Raw genomic sequence first — 16,723 nt, 5'->3', positions numbered from 1 at the left:
CCAAATGAGATTTGTGCTTCCTCTTTGTTTCTTTCATTCTCTTTCTGCTCTTTCCTCCTTTTATCTAGTTGTGCTTCTTTCTCTGTGGGTTCTCTAAACCTGCTGTTGGATGCTTTATTTGCCAGTTTTTTTATGTTTCTTCTCCCATCTCCTTGATTTAACTGCTTTTAAAATTTCTTTCTCTTAGAATCATAGAGTGGTTTGTGTTGGAAGGGAGCTTAAAGCTCATCTAGTTCCAATCCCACGGGCAGGGACACCTTCCACTAGACCAGGTTGCTCCAAGCCCTGTCTAGCCTGGCCTTGAGCACTGCCAGGGATGAAGACCTCATTCTTCTCATTTGTTTTCATCTGATACCCGTTTCCTCTCCTCAACATTTCTCTGGTCACTTTTTAATGAACATTGGTATTAATGAATTCAATGCTCACTTCTTTTTCCTGACTTCCATTGACTTAAATAGGTGGTCATTCCTTTACATCTCCTAAAGTTGTGTCTCACAGGAGTTTGCTGAGAAACAACCCTTTGGTTTTGAACCCTTTCATTTTCTCACAAGTCTTCTCCTGGATGTTGCCCCCAGAGGTCTTTCTTTTCTTCTCCCTTCTGGTCTCCAGGGAGTAGCCAGTCAGAAAGGGGAATCTGATGAGGCAGGAATGTTGGTTGGAGTTTTTGCAGTTGCAGAAACACAGTTTCTGGAGGCATGAATGCTGTTTGTTCCACTTCTGACATAGGGGACTATCTGTCTAATCATTTGATGTCCACCTAATGTCATAACGTTCATAAAGCACAATGGGTGAATAAAGCATATGAGACATTAATCCAGAGGAGGATGACAGAAAGTGGCTGATCTTATGGGATGTGTTTCAAGTTTGAGTCTGCAAAAGAAATCTTTGAGGGAGTGGACAGGAATGTTGTCAGGATGAGATGCTGGCAGCAGAGAGCTCTAAAAAAAGCTCAGGGATGAAGCTACTAAACCACAAATTGTCAAAGGATTCAGTTTCCTAAGGACCCGTGGCCAGGAGAGTGAGCAGGGAGGGACACATCCTTGCCTGCTATACATGCTTCCTGGTGACTTATGTAATATATAGGATTATACTAGAAAGACCTTTATTGTGTGAAAGACCTAGCATGGACCTTCTTAGGAAGGAGACTCAGTGGGCAGTATCTTGTTTCTTTACACATCAGGGATTAGATTCACCTGCAAGCATAGGAAAGACAGTTCAGCATGAGCTGTTGCTGTATCTTTATGGTTGCAGGATGCCTAAGACATGTCTAACATAGTTCGGATGAAGTGACATCTTCATAAGCCTGTTATTTTTTCCACTCGGGTGGGTTGAAACTAATGAGCACATGCCTGGTTGTTTAATTTTTGAACATCTGAAGCCAGTTAAGGCAACTCCTTGACTGTTAACAGGAACAGCCTTGGACTTTATGTAAAAACTGTTATGAATCTCCTCTGAAGAGGTGCTGAGCACAGGCAGCTCCTCCCAGATAAGGCTGCATGTTCAACTGTTGTCAGATGAGGATGTTGAGTTACACATCAGTTTGGTAGGTTGTGGCAGTGCTTTGCCTACCCTTGACTTGGATACTGCATGTGACCCTTCAACTTACTTATTTCCTTGTGTGTCTGGGCTGTGATCTTACTGTGTTGATCCACCTCTGGGACTTGCTGGGATGGGTTTCACCTTGGATAGCGGTTTGAGGGCAGTCTTTCTAGATGCAGAGCACCTCATATAAAGGAGACCCATGAATTCAAATGTCTGCAGTATTTTGGGTGGAGAGATCTCTTTTCTAAAGCCATCCATATCCTAGCACCCGCTTGATGTTCAAGAATGTGCAAGAGGGTCCTTAGGAAATAGCATCCTGGCTGTATTCAAGTGGCAACTTTCAGGGACTTTGTCTTACGAGCCCTTTTAATTGAGGCCAAGGGCTCATAGCTTATTTTTCCCCTCAGAGGTGTATCTGAATCCAATAAGCCTTCTCGCTAGTGCAAATTGGCACAGGCTGCTTGACGCAGAGCACTGATGGTCTTGCCTTGACTGTTTATGCAGGAAGAGATTGCCTCCTTTTATGTTACTTGCTATTTAAAGACAAATTGGCAGTCATTTTAATTGCTCACTCCTTGTTAACCTAAATAAAAATTGACACAGTTCACTTTGTTCAATTACCTGCAACCCTATCACTTAAAAGAGCATAAAGCACTGTGTTTAACCATGCAATTTAGTGTCCATATACTCCCCAGCATAAGCGAGCTGCTGCTAATTAAATGTGTGTATGATACTGCTTGCTGGTTATTGAAACCATTGGAGTTGTCTTTATCTCTTGGAGTTTGTTGACATTGCCCAAAGAAATTGCTGCTGCTTGTCACTGATTTGGGACAAAGTCACCAAAAATGTCACGTTATTCTTTCCCTACTGCCATCATGGGAGAAAATGAGGGTTTGTTTTCAGCTAACTGTCTCCAGGGAGCAGGGAGGCATCCAACAGCCTTTCCCAAAACCCACACTTTTTGTTAGTTGAAACAACAGGGTGGCTGCAACTTTCGGGACAAAATCATGTCCTATTGACTGTTTCCTTGTTTGGCATCATTTAAACCAAAGGGGAAGCAACAAGGTGGGTTGTTTCCTTCCCTGCTCTTGGAGCTGATCAGAGCTCCTGAAAGTAAGGGAGAACCGGAGCAACAAAGCTATAAAATAATGAACAGTTAGGTAAAGAGTGCATTTCTTAACACTTTTGACTGCTGCCTATGCTGTAAACAGAGACTTGAAATGTGTATTCCCATTAATAACCAGACAGTTAAGTAATTGAAAGTGAAAGGTTAACGTTTCCCTTTAAGTGTGTTTAAATTCATATGCATATCCTTGATGTCTGTTCTGAAGTAGGGAGGTTTGATATAGTGGAAGTATAAGTACATCCACTTCCAGTGAGTGATCCTGCAAATCCTATTTTGATAAGGTCTTAAATCTGTTGAAATCAGAGCATAAAATTCTCTTGTACTGTTGGTGCTAGGTGAAAACAGTGCTTGCCAATTCCATTTTTTTTATACATATGTTTTATTTCCTCCTTCCCAATTGTAAGCTACAGTGGTAAATCTCTGGTAGCTAGTAAATATATATAGTTAATAGATGTAAAGAATTGAAATGCAAATTCTGCTGAACTGAACTGATATAAGTGTGTGAAGCCAAACTGACAAAAGGAAAGCTTCACACTGTTCACCGCTTATCGAGGCTCAAGTTTATTACTGAGGAAATGTTCATTTCCATTTTAATAATTGTTGCAATCTATCTACCTATCTTGTCTCCTTAAGACCTTGATATGAATAACTTGTTATGTGCAGGGTAACAATGTGTTTTCTAGGGCAGAAGTAAATCCAATATCATGTTCTTCATCATAGTATTGTTTCCTACATTGTTTCCTTTGATGAATCATAGGCATTTTGCTGCACTGAACCATAAAGGGCTTGCTAATATAATGATTTAATAATATTAAACCTATTTAAAGAAGCTCACTGAAAGCAATGTGAATTTGCACAAAGATGTTGCCTAGAAGTATTATGATGAAAATTCGTAAGTGTAAGTCTTTGAAGTGGTGTGATGCTCTGGTTTGAGGGTGGTACTAATAAATGGGGCTGGGTCGAAATGTTCCTTCCCACACCTACCCTCAACCCATCTCAAAACCCCTCCAAGCCTGCAATATAATAAGAAAAGACTTCCCAATGAACAGAAGGCTTGGTAAAGGTTTCTCTGATTTTGTTCAAATGTAACTAATACTGGCTGAAGACTTGAGGCTCCTCAAACTGGAAAACATCAGCTATTTTGAGAACTGAAAATCAGAGGAGAGTTTTGTTATTTTCAGGTAATAAGATGTTATGCTTCTTGTTTCTTCAGCAGAAAATGAAGGATGTGCATTTTCCTGGGTTTTACTCCAGGATATAAAATACAATCTTCCTTAAATGTGCCCCTGCTGGTTGCTTTTGTGTTGAATTTATCCGTGCTGTACAGCTTGGAATATACACGCTATTCATTTCACTTGTACTATCCATTTTTAGGATGTAAAAACCTAAGTCTTTCAAAAATGTTTGATTCCCAAACAGTCACCTCTTGGTTTTGTTGTGTTTTGTTGTTGTCGTTACTTTAGATATCTGTTCCTTGAAGACAATATCTGAATGGAAATGCGCTCTGGAAAAATCCCTTAATGATGCAGCAAATTTTCCTCTTCCAATGGAAGTGTTCAAGGTAAAAGAAACCTGTTTTTCCTTGGCTTACAGAACCCATGATGTGTAAATATCACAGAGTATTTTGTGACTTATGTTAAACTTTTGCAGGAAGGGCCGTTGCTCTTATATGTAACCATGAAAGGTCACAAATGAGATGTTGGTATAAAACGCAGTTTTCTATGTGAATTTTCCATGCTGAGAACTGATTTCTTGCAGTCAGTGTTTTCTAGGGGCTGGTGGTGAGCACTGATTGCTCCAACATAATTTTCAATGTGTCTTACTCTGTTAGACCTGTGCAAAGGTGTTATATTCAACAGTGAAATTGTAAAGCTACAAATATGAAAGTTGACATATTTCTATGGACAGATTTCTGTGACCCTTGAACCTAAATTTTCATGTGATCACAAGCCACAAGGCAGAGAAACTTCCTTCAGGAATCTGTAGTGGAAGTGGGAGATAATTTTGACATCTCCCCACCTCTTTTTTTCCCCCTTCTCACTTTGGTTTCTAATAGTTAGAGTTGTGCTTCAGCCCTGAGGCACCAGTTTTAATTTCCCATCCAGATATGCACTGCTGTTAATCATGACGGCTTCAGCTGTGCCTGTCTGGTTTCTAACTGTTACATCCTTGCTGTGATGAGCGAGAGGATGCTCAGGGAGGTGTGTTAAAGGGCATGGTGCTGCGCTGTCTCTGATGTCACCTCTGGCTTGGGTACCTGGGGGATCACAGTACCATCCCCACCACCGTTCCTGGCTCATCCAGCCTGGGGAGCCTCTAGGTTCCTTCTCTGCCCTTAAGCATCATGGCCCTGCAACACCCCAAAACACTGATACAGTATGATGCTTAGGGCCATGGTTTAGAGGTGGACCTGGCAGTGTTAGGTTTACAGCTGGACTTGATCTTAAAGGTCTTTTCCAACCTATCATCCTATAACTGGAAGAAGGCAGTCATCGTGTCCCATCCTGGCATGCCTCAAAACCCTGGTGCCACCTTCACCCTTTCTGCAGGGACATGCCAACAGCTTCCTATGAAGAATCCAGGCTCCTCACCCAGCTGAGATGCACTTGAATTAGCAACATTAATTTGGGAATGCATTAATTTGCTAATGGCCCAGTCAGTGGCTTATTTGCTTGCAGTGTGAAAGCTATGCTGGGCTGGGAGAAGTGGGAAGATTTGTGTGTTGGCTTTCTGCACAGACGGGGGTTTGAGCAGCCTTGTGCTGTGATGGGAGTGATGCGCAGAGAGTTTTGACTCTCTGCCATGTATTTCGTAACACATCTATCTGCCAACTCTATTAAAGTTTGCATTTGCAAAAGTTTGGAGATCAAAACAGCATTGTGTGGGGCAGGGATGAAATCACAATAGGGAATGCCTAATGTGTAAATTTTATTGCTGCAAATATGAAAGAGTGAAGAATGTTTCTGATGAGGCTCATAAAGCATCCTTCTTTTTTTAAGGTTTATAACTAACAGCTGTTCTGCTGCCTCTTCTCAGCATGACAGACTTATACCCACTTACTTTAATTATTGCATGAGGGTCATAAATTAAATTCAGCAAATCCCAGTTGCCATTGCCATGTAGTTGGAGCTTGCAAACATGTTCTTCTTAGAAGACAATGCAAAACACTGGCCCAAGAGGAGAGTTGCTTTGGGGCCAAATGTGACAAAAAGACAGGATTATGTCAATAGGGCTTCTTTATTTGCAGTGTGAAAGCTGAGCACAAGGTGAGCTGAATTCGGTGTCTAGTTTTACCTCAAGCCCCTAAGTTCTGGTGCTGGGAAGGCAGGAGGCTGAATAAATCATTTATGTGTGGACATCACACACAAATATTCTGCCCATTTAGGGTGAATCAACCCTATCTTATGCCTCTCGATTAAAGAGAAAATATGAGAGCTTGTCCATGCCTTTGAGCATGTCTTCCTCTGGTAGTGACTTAAACATGAATTACAGAAAGGCTGTAGGAGACTACAAGAGTACAGGTGTCTGACCTACAAGATAAGCCAATATTTATGTGTGGGACCTTCAAGGAGAATCCCAGGTCCCAGTGAAAAGTGTTGAATCCAAGGCATCATTTTATAATTTTTCTCTTTTTTTAAATCACTTTTATTAATCTTTATTGGTTTTTGCAAACCCAGCACAGAAGTAATGTTTCTACATGGTGCCTGGGGCTTTATGCTACTGTAACTGTCATGTGTTAGATGAGATGTAAAACACAGGGTTTGACAGCTGGCAACTGTTAAAAATCTTCTGGAAAGCTGGAAATGTTTACTTTGTTGGACATGGTAAACTGCACACCAAGTTGTAGTCTGCATATTCCCCATTTCCTACAGAAATTCATCACTGAGTAGCTAGTGACAATGTGTGCTTGCTCCACAGACAAGAGCAGGCCCTGGGTGAGCACCTATACATTCAGCTGGATTATGACTTAAATTGCTGATGTCCTTTGAGCTGTGCACGGCTGGGCATTGTCACTAATGTGCCATCAAAGTGGTCCTAGCTGCTATTCCTGGGAAAGCAGATCTGCAGTTGTACTCAAGAAGTGGTTCCTCTTACGGGTCTGTCACCCCATTGTTGGCATTGGTGATGATGCTCTTTGGCTTTGGTGTAACAGGATTGGGTTCCACCTGAGACCTTGTGAGACATGGGTTTGAGCCTGAATCACCAACAAAGAGATGGACTTGTGTGTGGTGGTCTTCGGCAGCAGATGTAAAAATCCTTTGTAGAAATGCCTTGATACCTACTTGGCATTCAAGGAGAGGCTCCAGCCTCGTTGCAAACAGGGGGAAGGCTGCAAAGAGGATCTTGCTTTTATTCTGGTGCTGTTTTACAGTTGGCCATATGTTGAAAGTGTTTGTAAAATGCTTTAGGATCTTTTGAGAAGGAATGTGATGTTCAACTGCCAGAAAAGGCTGCTATTATATAGCTACTAAACATAGTGTTTTGCAAACTGCACATCTTGGAATAAGTTTTTTCTTCACAAAAGCTTTTTTTGCAGCACACCTGCTATTTTGTCAACCTGTTCTATTCAGAAAGCATCTTGAGCCTTAAAGAAAGCAAAATGCAGGCAGGATTTTCAAGGGTGTTTGAATGGTTTAGGAGCACAAAACCACCTGAAAGGCTACAACCCAAGAAGATGTGTCTTTTGCTGTTTCTGTTCTGATTTCAGCATGCTGTAGGGATCCCCCATGCTTGGTACTGGTCATAAATGGCTTAGGATTCAGAGGACACCTAAAAAAACAGCCAGAGCTTAATAAAGATGTTGAAACTATTGCTGGGGCCTGATTTCAAGTTAAGTGTGACAACTTCAGTGGTTTGCTTCAGCGATGGCATTACTGGTACTTTCTAAGCCTTGCATCAGGAAGCCAGACTCCAAACACAGCACATTCTAGCCCTAGTATTTATGAATTAATGCATTTTTTTTTAGAGTTAAAGCTCTGTAGCTTGTGTAAGAAGAATGCTAGACACATAGAATCACAGAATTTTTGGGTTGGAGTGAACGTTAAAACTCTTCTAGTTCCAACCCCCTGCCATGGGCAGGAACACCTTCCAGTAGACCAGGTTGTTTAAAGCCCAGGTCATGGGATTTAGTTCCCTAGAGAGGCAGATAATGTCCTAGGGATCTTCTCTGACCTCCCATTCTGCTTCCCCTGGTCTCCTGTGCCTTGTCTGTGGGTCCCATGCAGATGTCATGGATCTTCAGGTGTCTTTCAGCTCGCCTCGGACACCTCTGTTTGGGCAACTGAGTTCTAGACAGGATTTGGGATGCTCACCATCTTTCTGTAGGTGTTGCATATGGGCATCTTATCCCCAGTTCCCTCCAATTGCTATAAAGTGGGTCCTGATGACTAATTTGGATGGAGCTGTCCCCAGCCACATCCCTAACCCAAACTCTGATAAACAGATTGAAGAGCACAGATGCTTAGGAGGGAGAGGTGTTATCTAAGATAGGTAGCAATTCCTGAGGATAGCCTTTGGACCCATTCCTCTTGTCTCCACTCTCTGGTCTTCCTTTCCCAAAGGTGTCATTGTTTTTGTCCAGCTCAGAATAGTTCTTTCTCTGTCAAAAAAAGCTCTATGCTATGCCCAGCCCATTGTGCTCTAGTTCTAATTTGAGCTTTTTGGTTGCTTCCTGTTACCAGTAATGGTATTAATTAATGGTAAAAATAAGGACATGGAAGGAATCTGTTGGGACATATCTCTCCTAAGGAGAGTGGTAGAGGGACCACCTATCACCCAGGCAAGAACTGCCTCCTGAAATTGAGGACAGAGTGATGATTCTAGTTCTACACTCTGAAGTATGATATTAAACAGGACTCCTTCCCCTTTTCTAAACTACAATTTTCCCATCAGATTAATTGTGCAAAGAGTAAGACAGACGATTGCTCCAAGCCTCTGATTGTTTTATTTTAAAAGGAGGACAACACCTCTTCAAAGTTAATAAACCCTTTGGGTGTTTTAGGGTGTCTTCTTCCATTATTTGGTATTCTGAAGGAGCTTAAGATACAGCAACCCAAGGATTCCTTTCTGCTCAGAGGCAATCCTCACCTGGCTTATATGAATAGACTTGAAGTCCATCGGGGTTTTTCTGTCTTCACTCCCCCCTACTAGATGTGCACATGCCAATGCAGTAGCTTAAAATGAACGTGCTTTTGCTTTCGCTTGGAAGCCGAATCCCACCAGCCCTTTCATGCACTGACGGCTTGGCTGGGCCTTGCTCTGCCCACTGTGCTTTAATAACCTGTGAGTAGCCTTGTTGTTTGCAGGCTGCCAGGTTATTTATACTCCATCTGTTCTTCCCCGTCCGTAGCACTCGCCAGCCCATCTCCCTGACTGCTGTTTGCCTGGCTGGGGGACATGCATGGCATCCTGATCCCTCTGTTGTTCATCTGCCTTTTGACCTGCTCCTGTCTCAGATCATTAAAGCCATTTATCTTTGTAAGACCATCGTTAGGTGTATACCCCAAAGGTCCTTGAGATGTAAAGAGCCTTCATGGCTCTTGGAAGCAAGCATGTCTCCGCTGTCAAATGTGCCACTCGGGTGACATGGAATCTGGTGATATCTCTGTGGACCACTCAGGTAGGTGTTCCCACCTGTGTGTTTTCCTTTCCACTTGACTTTCCCACCTGTGAAATAGCATCTGTGCAGAATGGTTGAGTTTGGAAGGGACCACTGGTGTCATGTTATCCAACCTCCCTGCTTAAGCAGGGTCACCTAGAGCATATTGCTTATGATTGCATCCAGGAAGCTCTTGAGTATCTCCAGGGCAGGAGACTCCACAACCTCTCCAGGCAACCTATTCCAATGCTCAGTCACCTTCATAGTAAGTTCTTTCTCATGTTCAGGTGGGACTTCCTGTGGTTTAGTTTATTCCGGTTGTTTAGTTTATCCTCTTGTCCTGTCGCTATGCACCAATAAGAAGAGTCTGGCCTCATCCTCTTGACACCCTCCCTTCAGATACTTATGTACATTGATCAGGTCTGCCCTGAGCCTTCTCTTCTCTAGGCTCAACAAACCCAGCTCCCTCTGCTTTTCCTCATGCTCCGGATACTTAATGATTCTAGTATCCTGTGACTACTAACCAGGATTTATTAGTGAACGCCTGTGCAGTGGTGTGACGGTCCTGAATGCTCTAAGACATTAAGAAACCCAACCCAAACCCCTCTAAAAACCCCAGGTGAATGCGTATCTGTCTCTTTTACCTCTGCTGCATGTGCTTCCAGTGCCTAGGCGAATCTAAGCAGGCACTGTGTAGGAGGGGATCTTTGCTCTAATGCCATCTGCGTTGGGCCAAGCCATACGGAGCAGGTGTATTTGGATTTAGACCGGCTACTCTGCAATGTTGCTGTTTCTATGGCAACTATTTTTTATTCAACAAGAGGAGCTTACAATCTGTAGGGCTAAATTTGATGCTAGGCAGAAGAATCTGCAGTTTTTAAGGGGCTCTTCAGTAGGTGCAGTTTGTAGCTGGCTCTTGTGCTCATTACTTCAGGGCCACTGTATCTCTAAAGCCTCCCTCCCAGCACCCTTTCCTTTACTTCCCACCCCGTATCTCTGCGTTTTGCTTTTCTTGTGACTGCACTTGTCAAACCAAGAGACAATTTGCTCATGTTGTGTGTTACCAGGGGATTTCTGTCTCCCTGCAGAGAACGTATGTGCCTTCAGGGTAAATCACTCCGTGTTTAGCCAAGGAAGTTGAATCACAACAAGACTGATTCATCTGCAAATAATGCAGAGGATTGCATTTGAGAGGGTTTATTTATTTATTTATTTCTCAATTAAAAAGCCAATGTCACATTCCTGTAGAGGCAGTTTAACCACTGCTATTACTGTGTTTGTGACTGGTTACCACACATGAGCTTTGTGATTAAAATTAGACTATTAGAAACAGCCAGTTTCTTGAGAGAATTAGAAAAAACACAGGGGGGGGAAGCGATTCTCTTTGAAAACAAAAACTGAATCAAGTAATATGTTTCCAATCATAGCAGATGGGGCCTACTTCTTTTGTGTCTTAGTAGGGTAAACCAGGAGAGATGTGACTGAAGGCAATAGCGTTTCACACTGTTACAGTTGGTGCGGGTTAAAGGAGGCTCAGTTCAGTCATTTATTAAGTGCTCAGTGTTTCTCATCAGCCTCTCAACTTTGCAGCTTTTCAGCATTCAGGCTTAGTTCTGAATTTTGCATGGAGTTGCAGTCTTGTAATTGGTGTGAATCTGACTATCCTGGACCAAAAGACCCCTGACTTTTAGGGTGTTTGGAAATCAGAGTTCACATTAGAGCCTTTTCCTCTTATCTATACTCTGTGTAAGCTGCTGGGTTTAAAATGAGACGACTCCAATGTTCTACCTTGAGCAGAATGGGCTTAAAATGAGCTTTTCACAATCTGCAGGTGATGGCCTTCATTGGGTTTGTGGACACAGCTAGAGCAACCAGCCTATATTACAGCTTCCTAAATGTCATGGGCAAAAGGAGCTTAGCCAAGTCCCCCTGCTCTATCTGCCTTACCCACTGCACTGTAAAATTACCGGAGCTTGACTCTTCTGACATGCACAGATCTGAGTTTATTTACACTTAAATGACCTTTGTTGAATGGAAATACTTAGAAGCCAGATTCAGCGAGATATTTAGGTACCAGAAAGAACAAATGACTATCATGATATTAAAGTACATCTTTTTGAGCCCAAAACCTAAAGCCAATGCTTAGTGACCTTATTATTAGGACTTAAATATGTCACCCACACAGGTACTTTCTTAAAGCCTATCTGCATCCTTAAAGAGTCTGAATGCTGTTGTAAGTCTGTTTGTGGATCTCTTTTGGAATGAAATTTAGGCTCCCAAGTCACCTGAAACCTGCATCAGTTTTGAAACTTGCACTGCTAGTGGCCTGTTAGCTGTGAAGGAGAAACTCAAGTGGCTATCTCAGTACCTAAAAAAGAGGGCTGGGAATTAGGAGCCTGGTTCTCCTCCCAGCACCATTGCTGACTTGTTATTTGATGTTCAGCCTTTAGCCCTGCAGGTGATGCTGGATGCAGTGGGCTGCTGCAAAGCTCATCAGTGTTTTTGCAGGAGGGTCGCCATATGAAGATTAGAGGCAATGGTGCAAAGGGCTCTTTCAGGTGGCCTGGAGGGTCACAACCTGTGCACGCTGGCATGTTTACAGATGCATACTGCTCTAAAACTATGAGTCTGGGGCTGGGTTTAATTGCTTCGTAGTGAGAGCTGCACCAGCCCTGGCTTTTCACAGCAGGTTTGGGCTGCAAGTGATAGTAGCTCAGTGGAAGGTTATACACTTTTCCATTTGTTCCCCATGAGCATCATCATATGCTGTGATCCATCACATTAGAGGTTGTGACCCTTTGAATCATCATTTGTGGTGCTCATGCCATGTTAATTCATTGTGCTTTCTGTGGCATGATTTTTCACTTGGCTCTGAGGGACTCTTCTGCATCCTTGATAGTCGATCCAGCTTACCTTACTGCTCCTCAGTGCTCAGAGGGCATTTCTGTCACCCACACAGGGCTTGTGAAGCCCAGGACAGGCAATCTGCTGGTGTAAATCCTTGTGGTTAGTGGGGCTGCTCCTGGGAAGCATTGGTTGCCAGTAGGAGTAAAGGTTCACCATGCACAAGGCTATAAAATGCTCCAACTGATCAAATTCATCTCCATTTCAACGGAAATTGAAGCTTACTTGAAGATGTTGGTAGAAAATAATGGCTAGTGACACCCTCTTAGGTGGCTTTGAATGCCATGAAATAGTGATAAAGGACTGGATTCTGTCACCCATAATCACTTTAGGCATTTCTTTTGCTTGGCTGCAGAGCCTGGTGGGGACCAGGGGAAAATCTCACCCCTCAATTCCTCTTCTTGTAGCTGCTTTTATTAAACAGGCGCCTTCCCTGTCCATGTGAATAAAGGGGGGAGAGAGCAGTTCATTATTCACTTTGAGCCTAATACTAATTAAAAGCTTTACCATCGCTTCTGTGGAGTCTATTCTTAGGAATTATGTAAATTAATTGGACTTCTGAAGAGGAGCATATGCCAAATCCTAAGTAATTCCCTGCTGGCTGAGGCAACTCCAGCACTGGAATCGGTGAATACTGATAGTATTATCTTCTGGATCTTCTTTTCCTTTTGTGGCTACTTTGGTAAATTTTGATGCTTCTCTTTAGCAAATATATGAGAAAGATCAAACATCCAGGCTTTGACCAGATACGGTACAAAGGCGTTTTCTCCATGAAAGCTTTTCCATCTCAAAAATGACATTTAACACAGACAGGCTTTTTACTTCTACAGCACCTCACCACACTAATGTACGTTCCTGCTTCAAAGAGGGGTTTGACCCTCAAAAGAGAGATGTACCTGAGATCCCATGAACTCCCCTTCTGAGTTCACTCTTGCTATTAATTTAATGGGGAAGATATTTATGTGCTATGCTGAATGAGAAGGGAGACTTGATCCTAAGGTACATAGTGCATGGAGAAAAGGGGATATGCTGTTGAAGTAAAATAGCTTTAAATGTTATTAGCTTTCTTTTTTTTTTTTTTTTTTCTTCTCAACCTGTTTATTTTTGTCCTTTGAAAAAGGCCAAAACAAATACCAGGAGATGAACCAAAAAAAAAAGATTCAAATAAAAATGAGAAGTAATATGGTTTGGTCTTGATATATTTTGGTCTCAATCAACAAATCACTTCAAAAGTTGATAAAACTACTTGCATGTTTAAATATAAACACTGTTAAGTACTTTGGTGGATCTTGGGTTATACTGGAACTTCTTGGTGGGAAGATGCTGCATGGTGAGCTTGCTTCCACATGTACATTTTGCAAAGCTGCCTTTTCTTTGCCATCTCACCTTAAGGATTAAGAGACATCGAGTGTCTCATGCAGGAGGCGGCAGCACTCCGGCACAGATGCTTCTTACCTTTGGAAATTTGAAGTTCAGAGCTGGTGAGGTCTGAATTTTGCAGCCATCACCTTTTCCCAAGATGACAATTTGGTGACCTGTCCATTTGATGCATCCCTGGTGCTAGGCAATCTCTGTGTACAAGGAGCCAGATTTTCTTCCCCTGTTCCTGCTTCTATTCAATGAAACTGTGCAAAGCTGCTAGAAATGGGTCTCTGGTCTCTTTGGGGCTTTAGTGGTGTGGAAGTGACTGCCAGCAAGCACAGGTATGGCTGATGGTTATGCTACACTGCAGGATGCTCAGACTCCTGAATGTCTTCTCCTTCCTCAGCCATTCACTGGGCTCTGGGCCATTTTCACTCCATCTTCCTCAGTTTCCCCGTGAGTTTGTGCTTGTTCTGTGAGACTAAATCCATTATGATTTTTTTTTTGGCTGCTTTTTGGTTCCCACAGAAAAGGCTCCCTAATGCTGCAGGTTGGTGAGATGAAAATAGCGGTTCATTTAATCATGCTTGGAGCTTGTAAAAATCCTTATCTCTACTAGCACCAGTGATGTAAGATCCCAAAATAGAAGTTGTTAAGTGTACAAATGAAGACAGTTCTTGGGAAAAGAAAGCACAATGACATACAACTTTGGATCAATAGAAAATCATTTTAGAACAAGAATACAACATGTAGCAATGAATGTAGATGGGAATGATATTGCTAACCACATAGTAGAGAGCAAGCTTTCTGCATGCATTTTGGAGTCGCCTGTATGTGTGTGTTAAATATAACATCATCTCTTTTTGTGCTTGTATTGGCTAATGCACAGATGGTTTAGAAATACTGCAGGACATTTTTATTGAATGAACGCAAAATATGATAATTACTCTGGAATTAGGATGCCAACTTGTATGCGTCTTAGACGGGTCATGAGGGATGGAGTGATTTGCTGGATGTTAAATGCCAAACTGGTGGCAAATCAGGGAATTAAAACTCAGTTGCTTCTGCATTTCACATCTGTATCCCGCTGCCACCTCAAAGCTGTGGGGTGAAGCCCTCGTTGTGCAGTTTTCTGGGTGCAGCCAGGTTTGATCCTGGGTAAAAATGTGGTGGGCATGTACTTGAGCACAGCTGCGTGTCTCACCGACATGTTCTATGATTGCCCACATTTTGGGTCCAAGTTCATTGTCTGCGCCCTACTCCACCTTTAGTCTCCTGGGTGAAGAGAAGATCTTTCCATTTTGCAGCGCATGGAAACCAGTCCAGGTCATTCTTTTGGTGCCCTGCAGGAGCTGGACATTCATCAGGGTAAATAAGGGCCACCCTGAGCTGTTTGCATCCATGCTGTGCATTACCCCAGGGGATGTCAGATCTTAGGAATGTGTTCTTCCCTGTGGGGTAGTGAGGGCCTGGAAGAGAAACTGTGGCTGCCCCATCCCTGGTAGTGTTCAAGGCGAGGTTGGACACAGGGGCTTGGAGCAAGCTGCTCTAGTGGAAGGCGTCCTTGCCCGTGGCAGGGGTTGGAACTGGATGTTCCTTAAGGTCCCTAAACCAGTCTCATTTCTCAGACAGGTCCTCATTTTGGTGTCAGGATCTCCTTGTTGACCAAGTCAGGTTAGACGCTGTTGACAAGATGGATGCACATTATGTTTTAAATATGATGGGCTTGGTACTGCAGATCTGTCCTCTAGGAGTGAGGCTGCTCCCTCTGTGTGGTTGGGTTGGCATGGAAAGAGCACAGGACCAGGAGCAGCCAGTTGGGAGTCAGTCTCCTAATCAGCTAAGTGACAAAATCCACATGGATGCATTTCAAATAGATATGCTGACCTCTTCTTTGAGGATGGCACAGGCATACCATGTGCTTCTCTTCCCATCTCTTCCTGCAGGACCATGCTGATTTGCGAAACCACTTCTTCACTGTGGGGATGAAGCTGGAGGCGGTGAATATAAGGGAGCCATTTCATATCTGTCCTGCATCAGTGACCAAGGTGAGTTCCCAGAAAAGAGGGATGAAAACAGCTGACATTAAAAATCCGTGGATGTTCCCAATTAATGAATTAATTCGTTCCCACAATCATCACCAGCTAATTACATCCCCATAAATCCAGTGGGGATAGGCATGTCCATCTACCACGTCCATGCAAAAAAAAGGATCCCTCTTTTATCCCTATCTCCCCTCCATGTATATGTGTTTTCTGTGCACATCTGGGAAGCCTTTTGAAATAAAGCAGGTGGATGGACACTTTAGCTGGATCCACACTTTCAAGGAGAAGAGAGAGAGGCTGTAGGGTTTATAGGATTGCCTCCAGTCCCTGCTCAGCTATGGGCACACAGAGTGACCATAAACCCCAGCGCTTCCCCTTGCCTCAGTTTACCCACGTCTAAAACTCAGGCTTTGATTTCTTTGGTGGAAACACTTTAATGCGAAGTGTTAGGTTAGAGTGGGTTATTTCCATGAATGATTTGATTCCAGGGCCTGGCTGTCCACATTCCTTAAAGTTACAAAGAATTTAACTTCTGGTCTTGTTTTCTTCTTTTTCACCCCTTAGGTTTTTAACAATCATTATTTACAAGTGACCATTGATGATTTGAGGCCTGAACCCAGCAAAATCTCAATGCTTTGCCATGCGGATTCCTTAGGGATCTTGCCAATACAGTGGTGCCTTAAAAACGGAGTCAATCTCACACCTCCCAAGGGTTTGTATTCCTTCTTGCTGATTTCCTCTGAAGGAAGCTTGCTTGTTATTATTGCCTTTAAAACCATGATGCGTTCATTGCAGACCATCACCATAAGTATCTGAAACCAGAGTAGCTCTATTGAGTCATTGCAGCTGTTCTGGCTCATACCAGCCCATGAACATCTCTGCAAGCAAGTCTTGCTGGTGGATTGATGTCCGTGTGCAGCCTGCTTTAGAATGCAGTCTGAATCAGGCTGCATTGAAACCTAGTGTATTCCCATGAAATGCCTGTTAGTGATGCTTTGTGTGTGTAGAGAGCAAAAGGAGCATTAAAAATCATATCATACTAGAGGCAAACCAGGCATCTCCCTGAAATTCCTCAAGCCCCCCCTTCCAAAAAACCCCCAAACGCTTAAGTTTTGTACACACAGATTTGTCTTAATTTTGGAAAAA

General features: G+C 42.9%; 1 protein-coding gene across 4 annotated transcripts in view; it reads left to right on the top strand.

Annotated features, from left to right (window-relative positions):
- SFMBT2 (Scm like with four mbt domains 2) overlaps positions 1 to 16,723 on the top strand; it is a 107,467-nt gene that overhangs the window by 53,877 nt on the left and 36,867 nt on the right. For all 4 annotated transcript variants that reach the window (XM_057421898.1, XM_057421897.1, XM_057421896.1 and 1 more), the window contains 3 exons: positions 4,132 to 4,229; positions 15,479 to 15,580; positions 16,142 to 16,289. In XM_057421898.1, coding sequence (XP_057277881.1) covers positions 4,132 to 4,229; positions 15,479 to 15,580; positions 16,142 to 16,289 — 348 coding nt within the window. The remainder of the gene's footprint in view (positions 1 to 4,131; positions 4,230 to 15,478; positions 15,581 to 16,141; positions 16,290 to 16,723) is intronic.

Source organism: Pezoporus wallicus, unplaced genomic scaffold, assembly GCF_028554395.1.
Source record: "Pezoporus wallicus isolate ANWC-B61680 ecotype Strahan unplaced genomic scaffold, APGP_CSIRO_Pwel_v1 contig_7901, whole genome shotgun sequence".
NCBI lineage: Eukaryota > Metazoa > Chordata > Aves > Psittaciformes > Psittacidae > Pezoporus > Pezoporus wallicus.
The sequence above is the reverse complement of the archived record's forward strand: the minus strand, read 5'-3'. Positions and strand labels throughout refer to the sequence as shown.